The 17,630-nt window shown below is 40.7% G+C and overlaps 1 protein-coding gene and 1 pseudogene across 1 annotated transcript; both read left to right on the top strand.

Moving 5' to 3' along the window:
• The first annotated feature begins 674 nt into the window (after window positions 1–674).
• On the top strand, window positions 675–10,227 carry LOC148908127 (uncharacterized; annotated as a pseudogene).
• Window positions 10,228–13,716: 3,489 nt separating this feature from the next.
• On the top strand, window positions 13,717–15,858 carry LOC116299456 (uncharacterized). The gene has a single exon (XM_031708114.2). It carries the CDS (start codon window positions 13,717–13,719, stop codon window positions 15,856–15,858), a length of 2,142 nt encoding a protein of 713 aa, XP_031563974.2.
• The last annotated feature ends 1,772 nt before the right edge of the window (window positions 15,859–17,630 follow it).

The following is a 17,630-nucleotide window of genomic DNA, read 5'->3' as shown; positions in this document are numbered from 1 at the left end:
TATAAAATGTAATATGTTCGCAAGTTCACGAATCTAATTGCTTCATTTCTTTCTTCTTTTTTTAGTTCCCTGATAATCCTGAAAGCTCTTTCAATGAGGTCACGTTTGAGAATGCGGATAAGCAGGTAATTCATGGACAGTTTCAGACTTACAAATAGGAAAGCCCCAAGTAATGTATCTTACTGATTTCTTTTTTAAAGGAGTCTCTGGACGAAAAGCGTGACTTCAGTATCCAAACTGACATAGACTTCGATGAATATTTTGCAAGCCCTGACAACGCCGATGACAAGGACTGGACATCTACACCCCAAGTCAGTAAAAATTTCTCAGCCTTAAACAGCTTTTTAAGACTTGTCCATGGGCGTGAATTAAGTCCTATTAGATCACAGTGCAGTTTATCTGTCAATGATATGGCGGGTTCAACTATTCGCTATCATAAAAGAAAGGCTTTGGAGTCCTGTGAAGCTGTGTTGCATTGTATTGCGCCTGGCCAATCAAATGTACTTCTTGACCTTATAAAAAAAGATGATACGTCACCATTATTTCCATCTTCCACGGAAAGCGAACTGATAAATAGGTTAGTCATGCTCTACGAAGAATCAACCTCATGGTCCACTAAAAGAGAGATACTCTCGCTGTTTGTACAGGATTATACAAAAGCTCAATTGATGACAATGATTCCAGGACTGTCTAAATGGCGTATTGATGAGGCGCGCTAACATGCTGCTCTTATTGGGCCAGGAAGACCAATTGATGTACCCGAAGTTCACCGACTGAGGTTAAACCCAGTTAAAGTTGATCACTTCATCGATTTTATATCGAGCCCAAATTATTTACAAGATGTTGCCTTTGGGACAAAAGCTATCAAACTGAGCAACGGAGAAGCATTTGAAATACCTAATGTGGTATACGGACCGTCACGACTTCCAGACTTGTTAACCTGTATTTCTCATTCTGCCATGAAAAAGACTTCGAACCGCTGGGAAGATCAACTCTATTTGGTATCCTCAAGTAAGAAAGTTCAAGAGCAACTGAAGTGTAGTAAAAACTACCTTAAGGCAGATTACAAGATCCATATTGCGTCTGAAAGCAGGTGCGCAGATAATTGTCGCAAATATGCAATGTCTTCCTCTGAGAAAGAATTTCAAACTAGCTGTAAACATAAACACGATGTTAGATGTGATCAATTTCACATGCTAAAAACATCGCTCGAAGAAATAGAGGCAGATATAAAATTAAGGTTTGTATTGATATTCCATTAGTATACGTTGTCCGCTTAAACCGATCGCGATATCAGTTTTTTTAAAAAATGTAGTTGTCATTTTTATCACTAGCAATGACCAGTACGAAGAGATCATCCATGACAGTTAAAGTTAAAGCTTGGAAGGCTCACATACTGAGAACAGTTCACCAGGAAACTGCTAAGAGTTTTGTATTAGACGGCCTCAAGTCGACACAGATCATGATAATAGTAGATTGGGCAATGAAGTTCATCCCAGCCTGCTACAGAGAAAGCCAAGCAGATTGGTACGGAAAAAAGGGTCGGCCATGGCATGCCTCTGCTGTTATTACGAAAAACGGAGAAGATGGAGAGTTGGAGGTGAGTTTACATTCGATTGGAAATGCTTTTAAATCAGTTGCCTTTTTTCAAGTACTAGATAAATGTAATTCGTTTCTGTTCGGGACCGTTCATTATTTATTAGAAGGTTCGGGGTATTGGTGAGAAACTGATAGGAAACAAACAAATGCTGTCCAAACCCTCCAAAGTATGTCCAATGTATGTATGTATAGTCAAAAGACCCCGTTTTCAGGAGCAGTAAAATACCAAGCCCTCCCCCTCCTATTTCTCACCCGTACCCCCTCCATTGAATAATAAACGATCCCCTACTTTCCCAATACTGAAGTATTGTACAACTCTTAATAACACAGTGTCATATATCTGATTGTTAATGTCATACTGATCACGTGACTGTACTCTGATATATAATGATCTAGTCTGTAAACAGTGATTCAGAACTTGTACTAGCGAGAGCACGAATAAATCAATCTATAAATCCATAACATGGCGTCAGAAGTGGGATTCTGAGAACTCCAAAGAGCAATGGCGGGATTACAATGGGCAGCCCCCAAACCACCATCATTCGATTGGAACGTTAGCGAAGCCTGGAGGCGCTTCGAGGAGCATTGGAAGCTATTCGAGAAGACAGAGTTGAGGACAAAGTCTGAGGAAGAGAAATGCTCGTACTTTCTTTTATGCATTGGGGAGCAGGGTCGAGAGATTTACAAAACGTTCAGTTTCGACAGGCCCGAGACAACTACCGATACAGATGGGGACACGGTCTGGACCAGAAAAACTACTGATTTGATTACTGCCTTCCAGAAGTACTGCAACCCTCGCAAGAACGTGACTTACGAACGCCACAAATTTAATACCCGAAATCAAGAAGAAGGGGAAAAGATAGATCAGTACGTTACTGTCCTTCGAACACTTGCTTCGACTTGTGAGTTTTCCACTCTGGAAGAAGGACTAATCCGCGATAGGATTGTGTGCGGTGTTCGCATGCAAAGCTTAAAGGAACGCCTACTCCGCGAGACTGACCTAACGCTACAGAAAGCCATGGACATTTGCCGAGCAACGGAGGCTTCGAAAGAGCAAATGAGATCTATCAGTGACGACAAGCCAACTAGTGTGGATGCCCTGAAACACAAGGGAACAAAACATCAAAAACAATACTCAGACAACAAACCACACCACACCAATCCAAACAACAGGCAGCATGGGCAACAATATGGAGACTCAAAACGAAACAAGAATTGTGGAAACTGTGGCAGAGTGCACCCACCGAAAGCATGCTTTGCATACAACAAAAGCTGTAATTCCTGTCATAAATTAGGCCATTTCAAGGAATTCTGCCGATCGAAAACGGTACAAGACCTTGAATACTCGAGCGATGAATCAAGCTCCGATCACGGCGTGGATATGGTAATTGACTCCTGCGAAACCAACGGCAAAAGCGAGGAATATGGCAAACTGAAAATAAACGAGAAGTCTATAATGATCAAGCTAGACTCTGGAGCTGAGATAAATATCCTCACTAAGGATTATTATTAATAATGCGGTCCCTAAGCATCAAAGAAAACAGAAGCTCAGAGCAAGTAACGCAAAGCTAACAGCATATGGCGGCCACAGAATACCTGTACTGGGCAAGTGCTATCTCCAGTGTCGTAACAAAAATAACAAACAAGTTCTAGAGTTTCAAGTTGTGGAACAAGGAAAATCACTCCTTGGATGCGAAACCTGTAAGAATATGAACTTTATCACATTCCCTAACGTCGACAAGGTAGCTGAGAAAGGAGAAAACGAAGACAAAACGACGGGATCTAGCATTTCTGGTTTATCCGAAAAACAAATACTTCAGAAGTACTCAAGCTGTTTTGAAGGGCTTGGCTCCATTTCGGAGCTATATCACATTAAGATTGACGAATCCGTGACACCTGTCATTCACCCACCAAGAAAACTACCAGCTGCGCTTCGAGACAGGGTGCAAACCAAGCTAAATGAAATGGAAGAACAAGGCGTAATCCTTAAAGTCGAGGAACCAACGCAATGGGTCAACTCGATGGTAGTCAACGAGAAAAAGAATGGCGATCTGAGAATATGCATAGATCCGAGTGATCTTAACAAAGCAATCAAGCGTGAGCATTATCAACTACCAACTCTACAAGAGATAATGGGCAGACTGGCAGGCGCCAAATACTTCAGTAAACTAGACGCAAAATCGGGGTTTTGGCAAATCCCGCTGGACACGGAAAGTTCCTACTTAACAACCTTCAACACGCCCTTCGGGAGATATAGATTTTCTGTCGTCCCTTTTGGCGTTATCTTTGCTCAAGAAGTCTTCCATCGAACCCTCAATGAAAAGTTCAACGACATAGAGGGATGCGAAACAGACATCGACGACATTCTGGTCTGGGATCGTACAATAGAGGAGCACGACGCGCGCCTCGAAAGAGTTCTTAACCGGGTGAAGGAAATCAACTTCACACTGGGCATTGACAAGTGTGAACTTCGCCGCCAGGAGATAACCTATCTTGGCGTAACACTAACACAGGATGGGCTAAGACCAGACAACAACAAGATAAAGGCAATTACCGAGTATACCAAACCGGAAAGCAAACAAGACGTTCAACGTCTTCTAGGCATGGTCAATTTCGTGGCGAAGTTTGCACCCCATATTTCTGAGGTAACTACACCACTCAGGGAACTGCTCAAGAAGGATACAGAATTTCATTGGATAGAAATACATGATCAAGCGTTTTCGGATCTCAAGGCTCTGCTCACGCAACCGGAAACTCTACGCTACTATGACGTGTCTAAACCTGTCACTTTGCAAGTTGACGCGTCGCAGAATGGGCTCGGTGCAGCACTCACCCAGGACAATGGTCCTGTGGCTTATGCTTCAAAGGCATTAAACGAAACTCAGAAACGATATGCGCAAATTGAAAAGGAGCTGCTAGCAGTATTATTCGGTTGCAAACGCTTCCACCAATTTATTTACGGAAAATCTGTTCTTGTTGAATCTGATCACAAGCCATTAGAAGCAATATTCACGAAGCCGTTATCACAGGCGCCATCAAGGTTGCAAAAGATACTAATGCAACTCCAAGCTTACGATATAACCCTCGTATACAAGAAGGGGACTGAAATGTACCTGGCAGACGCGTTATCACGGGCATTTCCTACTACCGTAGTAAACGAAGAGTTCGAGAAAGAAATGGATTCCGAAAAGTTCATACATCTAATGTCTACGGAGGGCTACGTGACGGATCGCAAGCTGAACGAGATTCAAAATGAAATAAACACAGATGAAACGACGCAAATATTGATCAATCAAATAAGGAATGGCTGGCCGGAGTATCGACATCTGGTACCATTGGAAATTCGAGAATATTACCCTTACAGACACGAATTAACTGAACAAGATGGACTTGTCTTTAAGGCACACAATGTGCTTATTCCCGCGAAACTGAGATCAGAAACACTGGCTAAGTTACACCGCGCACACCAGGGCCTAAACAAGACAAAGCGCCTGGCACGTGAATGCATATTTTGGCCTGGGATGAGCAAAGAAATTGAGGATATGATATCGCAATGTCCCACATGCTTGGAGCAAAGGAGGACTAACTGTAAGGAACCATTACAACCACACGAGCTTCCCAAGCGGCCATGGCAAAGGGTCGCGACTGATCTATTTGAATGGAAGGGTAAACCTCACATAGTAATTGTTGATTACTACAGCCGTTTTCCTGAAATTGCTGAATTGCGTGACATTAAATCGCGAACAGTCATGAACAAATGCAAATCTATATTCAGTAGACACGGAATTCCCGAAGAAATCGTATCAGACAATGGTCCACAATACGCGTCCCAAGAGTTCACTAAATTCGCATCAGACTACGGGTTTACTCACACTACAACAAGCCCTCACTACCCGCAATCGGGCGGGATGCACGAAAGAGCAGTACAAACAGCAAAGGCTATTCTGAATAAAACGCTGCTAAGTGGTCAAGACCCGTATCTGGCTCTGCTTGACTACATGAACACTCCCATTAATGGAGTCACGCCATCACAAGCACTAATGGGCAGAAAATTACGCTCCGATATCCCGGCAAAACCTTCAACACTAACTCCTAAACTGATCGACCACCAGGAGTTCATCATGAAGAGGAAAGATGATCAGGTGACTCAGAAATTCTACTATGACAGGTCAGCTAAACCCTTAGAGAGCCTAAAAAAAGGGGACACCGTAAGATTCAAGCAAACTCCTGAATCACCTATCTGGAAACCCGCTACAATTGTGGATTCTCACCATACCCCAAGGAGCTATATACTTCAAACAGCCGATGGTGCAGAATATCGAAGAAATAGAAAGCACATCATGAAAACCAAAGAGCTACCTACACCACTCTCTACAGAACCCGATTAAACACCGACGGAAAATCTTGAACAAGCTGAATTAGCTATAGAGAACAAACAGGATGACATGAGTCCTCCTACGAATACGGACGCATGTGTACCCACAACACGGCGATCTGGAAGGATTGTCAAACCAGTGAAACGTTACGGATTTGACAACTAGCGAATTGTATGTTTAATTTTAGACATTCCTTGAACAATTGAACATTTATCTATTATCATGGGTTTGTTTATTATGACTTGATTACTACGTGATTTAACCATATCAAAACTGTATACTCAAATTTCATATTCTATCATCTCTTATTGATAACCTTTAGAAAAAGAGAGATGTCATATATCTGATTGTTAATGTCATACTGATCACGTGACTGTACTCTGATATATAATGATCTAGTTTGTAAACAGTGATTCAGAACTTGTACTAGCGAGAGCACGAATAAATCAATCTATAAATCCATAACACACAGGTTCAAACATATGTGCACGTGTTCAACCAGTGTACACAGAATTGGTTTGCTGTTGCATCCATTATTGAAAACGTCCTGGCAAACATCAGAAAGAGCAATCCAAACATCAAAGAAGCTTTCATAAGGTCGGATAATGCGGGATGTTACCATGCTGCACAACTTATGCTTACTATTCAGGGCATATCGAAGAGAGTTGGGATAAAGATTCAACGCTACGACTTCAGCGACCCGCAATCTGGAAAGGATATCTGTGATCGTCGCATTGCTGCCATGAAAAGTCATATGCATCGGTATCTTAACGAAGGGAACGATATAAGTTCGGCATTAGATATGAAAAGAGCGCTCGATTCATGTGGTGGCGTGAAAGGCTGTAGGGTAGCCGTAGTTGATGTTAACGTATCAAAGCAGGGGATCACTGATCACAAGTGGAGGGGAATACAAACACTGAACAACTTTGCGTTCCTTAGTACAGGAATACGAGTCTGGAAAGCGTTTGGCATCGGTAAAGGGAAACTTCTGAACAACAAGATGCTCAAGGATATGGCAAACCCACAGAGAAACACAGGCCTCGATGTTGTCAAAACCTTCCGTGATCCAGCGGTAGATAAAGGCACGTTTTCCAAAATACCAAAAGAAAAGCCATCAAGACAGCAGGTGACTGGGGAATCAGATGACGCTCCTCCAGAGAATATCAGAGAAGCTAGAGGTTTCAACTGCCCAGACATTAACTGTATCAAAGTATTTGTATCCAATGATGCCCTTCATCGACATCTTGATGCTGGAAAACACTTATATCGAGCACACCATGAATCAGCCTATGATTCTATTAAACGAAAATGGGCAAAAGCTTGTACATCAGTAGGGACTGTCCCAAACGCTAGCAATAATAATAACAATCTTCAAGGATGTAGTCATGTAGTCAAGTCAGATGTAGAAATGGGCTGGGCTTTAAAGAAGTCTAAAACCAGAGGTCGATATTCAGAACATCTGAAACAATATTTAAAGAAATTATTCTTGGAAGGGGAGGAGACAGGAAGGAAAGCAGACCCATCGAATGTATCGTCAAAAATGAAGATCCTTAAAACCGATGATGGCAAAAAGAGACTGTTTGAACGTTCAGATTGGTTAACTGCACAGCAGGTGAAGAGCTATTTTTCAAGATTGAGTGTTCTTCAAAGATGCGGCGAACTCAACGATTGTGATGTTTTTGTTGATGATGGTGAAATTGACGTGCTAGAGGAAGCCTTGGAAAGACAGAAAAAAATAGATGCTATTCACTATAGTCCGGCGGATTTCTCACAAGATTGTGGGATTTGGGTTAAAAGCACGATTTTTACCCTAACAACTTATCCAATTATGCTCAATAAAATTTGATATGGGGCCATATAAAAAAAGACATATTTTAGGTTTAATTAAGCATTTTCTTTTTTTTGGTAATAACCGCTGACCAGCAAAAATTAGTTTCGATTTAATCTATTAAAAAATAAAACCAAACCCATCATAGTGTCTTTTTCTCTAAAATAACACACAAAAGAATGGATTTCTTCAAAACAATTTTTTTTCTGCCAAAAGCTGGGCAAAATAAAGAAGTTTTAGAACTTATTTCCCAGAGTTCTTTGCAAACCTATAGAATCCAAGATGGCGGATGCACTGGCAGGAAGGTTAGTATTGGAATGCATAATTTAGTTCTTTTTGACCTTTTTGCCTCAAAATGTTTTCACAAAACGTTTTGTTACTTAACATAACATTAATTCTTCATCATTTAACTTAAAAAAGTTGGTGAAATTTATAGAAAATGGTATTAAACTTCCATCGAACCAAATGTAGAGTTATCGAAGAAATGTTTGTTCAAGCTTGTGTTTTGTTTCAGATAAGATTTGTCAACTGTCAATTAGTCAGTGCTCCTAAGATTTAGCTAACTTTTGATGGATGTGTGAGGCAACAGTAGACAGTATAGATTGGACGAAATGCATTGTCTGTCAAAAGGTATGGCTACTTCAGTCGAATGTATAAATGCATGCATATGCTTGTAATGTATAGCTTAAAATAAATAGAGAAAGCATTATTATTTTCTCGTTTACTTCTTCTTGCACTATTAAGGTATCGACTGAACCTCTACAATGTCCAGCTCAAAGCAAAAGAACTGATAGTGGTGTTGGATATGCAACATTTGCACGCAACCTCATCCGGTTTAATGAGCTTGGATGCCCTCCCACAAAATTCAAGCTTCCAATCAATGAAAGTCTTGAACAGAAGCTGAAGGATAATCAAGCCAAGTGGCACAAAGGATGCAAGGATTCGTTTAATAACACAAAACTGCAGCGAGAAGAAAGAGGAGCAGTAAAACGAAAACATGATCAAGCTAATACCACCAGTGACCACGTGGAACACCCCTACAGTCCAGTTAAACGCCGCCGCGAATCATGTGTACTTGGTAAAAGTGAAACCTGTGTGGCCAAGTGCTTTTTTTGTGATGAATGCACTGGAGACTTACACAGAGCGTCAACGTTTGAACTTGATCGTCGTGTTTGTAAGTGCGCTTCACTTCTTCAGGATAACAAGCTTTTATCAAAACTTAGCAATGGGGATATGATAGCTCAAGATGCTGTATATCATTCAAAATGTCTAGCCTCTTTATACAAAAGGGCCAATAGTGTAAATAATTCTTATTGTGAACAAACTGATACTCCTGAGAATATCCTCCGTGGACTTGCTTTGGCTGAATTGGTTTCTTATCTAGAAGGTAAAAAGTTAGAAAATATCGAAGGAAACCCAACAATATTCAAACTGTCTGACCTGGTTAAGATGTACTCAGTAAATCTTCAACAACTTGGTGTTGCAAGTGGTACCAGAATTCATTCAACAGATTTAAAAAACAGAATTCTTTATCAAATTCCTGATCTACAATCGCATAAAGAAGGAAGAGATATTTTTCTGGCTTTTGACAAAGACATTGCCCGTGTTTTACAACAAGCAAGCAAATCCAGAAACTATGATGACGAGGCCGTCATTCTTGCTAAGGCCGCTGAAATCATTCGTAAAGATATTCTAAATCATAAACTCTCTGAGTTTAATGGGACATTTGAAGAAAACTGCCAACAAAACTCTTTGCCGCAGTCACTGATAAGAACAGTGTCCATGATTCTCTCTGGCACTAATCATAGCTCAAGTATAAATGAAAGTCAAGCTGCTCTTAGTTGCTCTCAGCTGTTATTCTTTAACAGTTCCTGCAAGAATCACAGTGCAACGGCAAACAGTATGTACCATAAACGCGAGAAACAACCTCCACTTCCAGTGTATCTTGGGCTATTATTGCATGCAGAAACAAGGAAAAGAAATCTCATTGAAAAGTTGTATAACTTGGGATTATCGATTTCATACGACAGGGTACTAAGCATCTCTACTGACATAGGAAACGCTGTATCCTCACGATTTGAAGATGAAAAGGTCGTTTGTCCACCCAAGCTCTGTAAAGGCCTCTTTACAACAAGTGCGGTGGACAATATAGATCACAATCCTTCATCCACCACTGCACAAGATTCCTTTCATGGAACAGAAATATCTCTGTTTCAACACACTACCAATTCATTAGGGATACCAAGGGACACTGTTCGTATTTGTGCTGAGCAGAGAGAAAGAAAGAAATCGATAGCACCTCTTCCCGATGAATATGCTAGCGTAAAGCCTCTAACACTACAAGAAAAGGAACCAAAGATTGATGGTTGTGCAGTAACCAAAAGCCAAATGGCTCCTGAATTTGAACAGGATCACACAAAGTAAGATCAGACTTTTTATCGAAAATACAGAATTTTTTTTTACGTATATGCAGTCGTGTACATTTGTATTTCTTTTTCAGATAGCTTGGTCATGTGAAGTCCAATGTAGGAACTTTACAAGCAGCAACTGAAGATACAGAAACTACACCGGTCTCATGGGCTGCATTTCATGCAAGCAACACAGAATATAGAGAACAGTCTACCAACATTGACAACATAGCACTTTTGCCACTTTTCAAAGATGAAGCTCAATCTCCGGCAATGATAAAGCCATTCAATGAATATAATTAAGAGTAATGTGGAGTTCCTTAATCATGGCCAAACCCCAGTAATAGCATTTGACCAGCCTTTATATGCTTTGGCAAAGACAATTCAATGGAACTGGCCAGATATATATGGAGAAAAGAAGTTTGTCGTCATGTTAGGAGCACTTCATATAGAGATGGCTGCTTGGAAAACTCTCGGCGACTGGTTGGAAAATAGTGGATGGACAGCAGTACTGGTTGATGCTAATGTTGCCTCCTCTGGGAAGGCAGATTCATTTCTAAAGGCATCCCACGTTTCGCGTACAAGGTATGCTCACCAAGTCAGCGCTTGCTGCTTATACATTATGATGCAAAAGGCGTATGAACAATATCTTGAAGGACTGGAAGAAAATGACTCACCTCTTTCTTTTGAATCCTGGCGTTCTGAAAATAATGCTGCAAATCCACAGTTTAAGTATTGGTCAATCACCCTTAATTTGGAATTGAGCATTTTAGCTTTGGTACAGTCACTTCGCGAAGGAAATAGCGCCCTGGTTTTTTGCTCTAGACCATCATCATTATGCACGCTGGCTGCCAGTCCATATCCGTGATATGGTAACTTTAGAGGATACCTGTCCGGCTGTAGCAAACGAGTTCCAAAATGGAAATTTTGTTGTTAAGAAATCACTAAGAGAATTTTCTAAAATCCCCTTGGACCATGCCCATGAACAGAACAATAAGTGCGTTAAAGGTAATGGAGGGGCAATTGGACTGACGGAGAATACTTCAGAGTTATTGCGATGGATGATTTCAGGTCCGGAAATATCAAGAATGATAAATGAATTTGAAACTTCACAAGAGTTTGTAGGCATCACAAGTAGCAACACTGCAAGCTTGAAGCATCATGAACAAACAAGTGCAATGCAGTCTAAGTTCCTGAAAGATGTAAAATCTCTATGTGAAGCCTTTGTCAACATGAACAATCCATTCAATGATGATAGTGGAGATGTTTTGAATGTTGATACCAAAGAGATCATGAGCAGTGATGTTGTTGCTTCAGTAAGAAACATAGAATCGATCGGAGAAGAGCAATACAAAGAATTTGTAGAAAAACGTCTAGAAAAAAAGAACATTCCACTTTTTGAGACAATTAAGAAGAACAAGCTACCACTGTTCAGCACGCCACCAGTTAAGGAAACATCAAAGCAGAAGCTGCAGATAAATTCTTTAAAACAGGATTGTGCTTTGTTTGCACAACTTTATGTTTCTTGCCAGATTAGAGGTGGAGATCTAACCAATTTCTTTTTTCATGAGAATCACCGTTATCCACCATCATTATCACAATATGGAAGCCTTCGCTCAGGAACGAAGTCGACGCTCGTGGATCGCCTTGAAGCACTTGGACCCAATTCAAACAGTACTCGCCCTAAAGTTGATGCGCTCGTTTTAGATGGGGCTGCGATTGTTAATATTTTGAAACCAAGCGGCAGCAAGACCTTTGAAGCATATGCTCAAGATGTATTTATCAAGTACCTCAAATCACAGTTAATCAATGTCAGCAGAATTGATATTGTATGGGATAGGTATCTCGAAGATAGTCTCAAATCAGCAACAAGGAGCAAGCGTGGACAAGGAATCAGAAGACGCGTCTTGCCAAGTACAAGAATACCCAAGAACTGGTCTACTTTTCTCCGTGACGACAAGAACAAGACGGAACTATTTGCTTATCTAGCTCAGCAAGTAACAAGTATAGAATGCTCACCTAAAGAAGTTGTATCTACATATCACAAAGAGGTAACGTCATCTAGCCCAAGAGATTTCAGTGGCATTTCACCTTGTACACATGAGGAAGCTGATACAAGGATGTTACTCCATGTTATGGACTGCTGCAAAGTTGGTCACAAGAAAGTTATGATCAAAACTGTTGATACTGATGTTTTAGTTATAGCCATTGCGCTCTTTCATAAAGTCGGAGCAGAGGAAGTGTGGTTGGAATTTGGAACTGGAAAGTATACACGATACATAGCTGTACACGATATTGCAAGATCTCTTGGACCTGAAAAAGCTGAATCTTTAACAGTGTTTCACGCCTTCACCGGTTGTGACCAAACTTCATTCTTTGCTGGAAAAGGAAAAATTACAGCATGGGAAACCTGGAAAGTTCTCACTGAAGTCACGCAATCCTTTACAGCATTGAGTAACATGCCTGCAGCAAACACCATTCTGGATGTCCTGCCACATTTTGAGAGATTTGTAATTCTTCTTTATGAAAGAACCAGCACTACTAGAAGTGTCAACGAGGCGAGAAAGGAGCTCTTTACTAAGAAAGGACGACCCATGGACTCTTTACCACCAACATCAGCAGCCCTTCTTCAGCACATCAAGCGAACAGCCTATCAAGCAGGCTACGTTTGGGCTCAGTCCCTCTGTAAAAGCCCCTTGTTGCCTTCACCATCTGAATGGGGATGGGCAAAGTATGAAGACCAGTGGCAACCATTTTGGACCACTTTGTCTGAAGTGTCAAAGGATTGCCATCTACTTATAAAGTGCGGGTGCAACCCCCAGAAAGGCTGCAAATCCAACTGCAAGTGTATAAAATCCAACCTACCTTGTACTGCATTGTGCAAATGCAATGGAGATTGTGAAAGGTCCTAATTTCACACACGACCCGACATTAAAATGGAAGCCACACGTGAATTTTGTTCTAAATGAACACGAGAACAGTCGAATTGACCTCCTGAAAATAGTGCCACGACATTTTCGAGGTAGTCCTAACGAAAAAGTGTGATAAAATCTTAATCTAATGACCTGTTTTTGCGCCGCCTCCCGTTTGCTAAATACATCTATTGTAATTTTGTCATCAGCAGAGGGTTGTCTTAAAAAAATCGTGATAGCATGGTATGACGTAATATTTGACGTCATATATGTAATAGCATAACTGAGAAAGAACTAGGAATATTCTATGTATCAAGTTCATCAATTTGGCAAGGTTCCGTGCTTTTCAATGAAATTGCTCTAGTTTTAGTTTTAAAAATATTAAATAGAAACCCTTGATGACATCATGTGACGTCATTGTGCAAATTTCACGTGGCCCCATCAATTCATCTTCATTTGACAGTGCCTTTTCTGCTCTACACCTTAATATAAGAAGTCTTGCAGCTAATTTTTATCAATTTAATCATTTATTGAATGATTTAAATGATTCCTTCTCGATTATTGGTCTCCCAGAAATCAAGATTAAGGTAGGGATGGATCCGTATACGAACACTGATCTTCCTGGCTATAGTTTCATATTTCAGCCAGCTCACTCTAACGCAGGGGGTGTTGGATTCTATATCAACAATAACTATTCTTACACCATAAGAAATGACCTTTGCCATACAGAATCTGAATTTGAATCTTTATGGGTTGAATTTGAGATCCCCCATCAACACAATATTGTTTGTGGCGTGGTATATAGGCATCCAGACACAAAATTAGACAAGACAATCAAATTCCTGTATGAAACTGCAGAGAAAATTAACAAAGAAGGCAACTATTGTTTGCATCACATCCAAGGCAGCCAAAATCCTGCAGACGAAGCATCAAGATCGATGTCAGCGCAAAAACTTCTCGACAACCCTAGATGGCTCAAAGGCCCAGCGTTCCTTTGGGAAGCAGAGGTTCCTCTGATCAACCAATCCGGTTCCAGATTCAATGTAGCTGATGACGACATCGAGGTAAAGGTCCATTATCAGGAAGTGCAAGCCACTACCCTCATCACTGCAAAGGCCAAAGATCAACATCCAACTGTTCTTCAATACATTGAACGTTTTTCAAACTGGCACAAAGCGAAGTCATGGATCTCCACGATACGAAGAGGTATCAACAGATTGAAAAAGAAAAGTCCATCAGTCGACATTTCGCAGAAAGAAGTCAACTGTCTACCCATAGATACATCTGTCAAGGACCTGCAAACCGCAGAACAGCTTATAATCAGAAATCTACAAGAAGAACATTTTAAAGAGGAAAGGACAATCCTTAAACAGCTTCAAGGAAATGCAGACCGTTTCAAAGATCGTAATGCCGCAAGAGCCCGAAATACTAAGTTGAAAGCAAAGAGCACATTGTTTCGCCTCGACCCGTTCATTGATCAAGATGGTCTTCTCAGAGTTGGAGGACGGATCACCACGACAGATGAACCATTTGCAGTGAAGCACCCTCTAATCCTTCCCCAAAGAAGTCATGTGACGACTCTCATCATCAATCACTATCACAGTGAAGTCATCCACCATCAAGGTAGAAGTACAACTCTCAATGCCCTACGACAGTCAGGGTTCTGGATCACCAACGGAAGATCTGCTGTTACATCTCACATCAGCAAATGCGTTACGTGTCGCAAAGAAAGAGGCAAGTTGCAAAACCAGAAGATGGCAGATCTACCAGAAGAGCGTGTGACACCTGCTCCACCATTTACTTATTCGGGTATGGATGTTTTCGGACCGTTCTACATCAAAGAAGGTCGCAAGACTGTCAGAAGATACGGCATAATATTTACATGCTTATCTTCACGTTCTGCTCACCTGGAAACGCTGAACTCCATGGACAGCGATTCATTCATTAATGCACTTAGACGTTTCCTCAGTCGCAGAGGAAAAGTACGGGTATTACGCTGTGACCAAGGCACGAATTTTGTTGGAGCCAAAAACGAGTTCATCGCTGCTGAATCTGAAGTGGAAAAAGGCAAAGTAAAAGAATTCTTATTGAAGAATGACTGTGAGCTCATTGAGTTCAAATTCAACGTTCCCCACGCCTCTCATATGGGCGGTGTGTGGGAGCGCATGATACGATCAACCCGTTCAGTGTTGTCATCACTACTCAACCAGCTGGGTAGCCAGCTAGATGACGAATCTTTCAGAACGCTGATGACAGAAGCGGAGAACATCATCAACAGCCGCCCCCTCACAGTGACAGACCTATCTGACCCAAAAGCTGAAGAGCCCCTTACTCCAAACCACCTCCTGACCGGAAAGTCAGCTGTAGTACTACCTCCTCCTGGAAAGTTCGAGAGTCCCGATGTGTATTGCAGAAAGCGATGGCGTCGTGTCCAGTATATTGCGGATCAGTTCTGGACACGATGGAGGAAAGAGTATCTCAACCACCTCAACTGTAGACGAAAATGGACTGTCCCCAAGCGCAACAATCAGGTGGGTGACATTGTCCTCCTCAAAGACGAATGCCCAAGAAACAAGTGGCCTCTTGCCAGGGTAACGAAGACCCTTCCCGGTAAAGACGGCATAGTGCGCAAAGTTGAAATCCAGACTGCGCAAGATGGACAGCGAAGGTTCTACGAAAGACCTATCCATAAACTGATACTAGTGCTATCAAAGGAAGAACAAGAGAATAATTGATAAGTTTACGAGAGACACTATATTGATATAACGTACTTGTATACTGATTAGATACTACAACAAGACAAGAGTTATTGTTTATGTTCACCACATATTAGTCATACGGAGACTACCTGATTATTTGGAATTATCAAGCCATAGCAAGAGACATTTAATTAGTTTATAATTAACCTTTAGTCGATGTTCAGCATTTTTATATCCATTTTCATATAATTTTTGATTCTATAAATGACAAGCATTTAGGGAAGCAGTGTAACGGCGTTGGTACGCCCTCAGCTTCGGTTTACATTTGATTGTATTTTGATTTTATATTTATTTGTTTTATTGTCTCTCAGCGAATTATTGTAATTTTATATATCTGGCTTTATTTGATTAAGGATTAAGCGCTAATAGCAACAATCAATGTTTGTAATCTGATATTTTAATGTATATGATTTGTACGACCGAATTAAAGGCCGTCAAGATTTCGACGGGTAAAGACGTGACTCGACGTTGCTCTTTTCTCTGTTTGGTATCAAGGCCCTTTCGTCGTTATTCGTTCCGCGGTCCTCTCAAGCGAGCTGGCGCCATCACAGTATGTACAGTGGTTTTCATATAAACCCGTGAAACAATTACTAGCGTATTTACCAGTAATAAAATTTATTTCACTCTAGTTAGTTTTTTAACATGTCGTATAAAGGAATAACAAAAACTAAAGGTAACATACACATGAATACGCTTTAATACACGGTACTTTTTGAAAAACACTCTAAGTATCAACCATAATGATGTTTTCATGGTACTCATTTGGAGTACAGCATTGGTTTTCATCCAGGCTAACTTTTGATGGCGGCACTTTCAAGTTACTTTGTTTAGGCTGTATGATGATACAGCCTTTGTTTATACAAAACCTATAAGTGCGCTTAACAGCAAAACGTTTGTCATCGTTTGGCCGAATATATAAACCATCTACAGCAATGCATAAGTCTCCCGGTTCAATTTGTTATTTATAATTAGGGTTTGCGCAAGAGGGTTTCCGACCTGGCATGACTTTGTGTAGCCTTACCATCCATAATTGTCGCTCGTTGGATGCCGTATGCGAGTCAAATATCAATGCTGTACTCGCGAATACTTCGTCCACTTTCTCAGCTGAAATTAGAATCTAAGTACAAATTTGACCCTTCCATGTTAGATAAAGATCAACCATTCTTTCTACTTGAGTAATCCTCATAAATTGCTTGTGAACAAATTTAGAGGTACTACAAATGACCACATGATGCAAGCCCTCTTAACTGGTGTACTTCTTGCCCATCGATTTTGAGAAACCTTAGAGTTGTCTTCAAGTGCTAGTCTTTTTAAAATCCAGCGACGATATTAAGATTTGTGGACCACATAATGAAACTTGGAATGGTAGAGTTTTCGGAGTGTACACTGTTGACAAATCTGCAAGGGTCAATTGGTACATATCTGCGTCACGACAAGGTGGACTCTTGGCAGGAACGTAGACAAAATCAGCTTTAATTCCATAATAGCTGTTATTCACAATTATTTAATTATTCTTATTTTGCTCAATTATTTTTGTTTACTTACGGTTAATGATTAATTCGTGAAAGAACTGCCACGTACCGTAATTCAATACTCTATTTGCGCACCAGCTCTCAGCATTGAAGGATTTACAACTACTCTATCTAGAACTCTATCTAGCGACCGTAACTGATTTATAGTTAGTTAATATTCAAGTAACATTTCTATAGATAATTCGTCGTGTAATAATTTTAGACCATTTTTTCATG

Source organism: Actinia tenebrosa, unplaced genomic scaffold (assembly GCF_029948245.1).
Source record: "Actinia tenebrosa isolate PJP-AT-01 unplaced genomic scaffold, QUT_ActTen_1.0 PGA_scaffold3__52_contigs__length_22856419, whole genome shotgun sequence".
Taxonomy (NCBI): domain Eukaryota; kingdom Metazoa; phylum Cnidaria; class Anthozoa; order Actiniaria; family Actiniidae; genus Actinia; species Actinia tenebrosa.
This window is presented reverse-complemented; position numbering and strand designations above follow the sequence as displayed.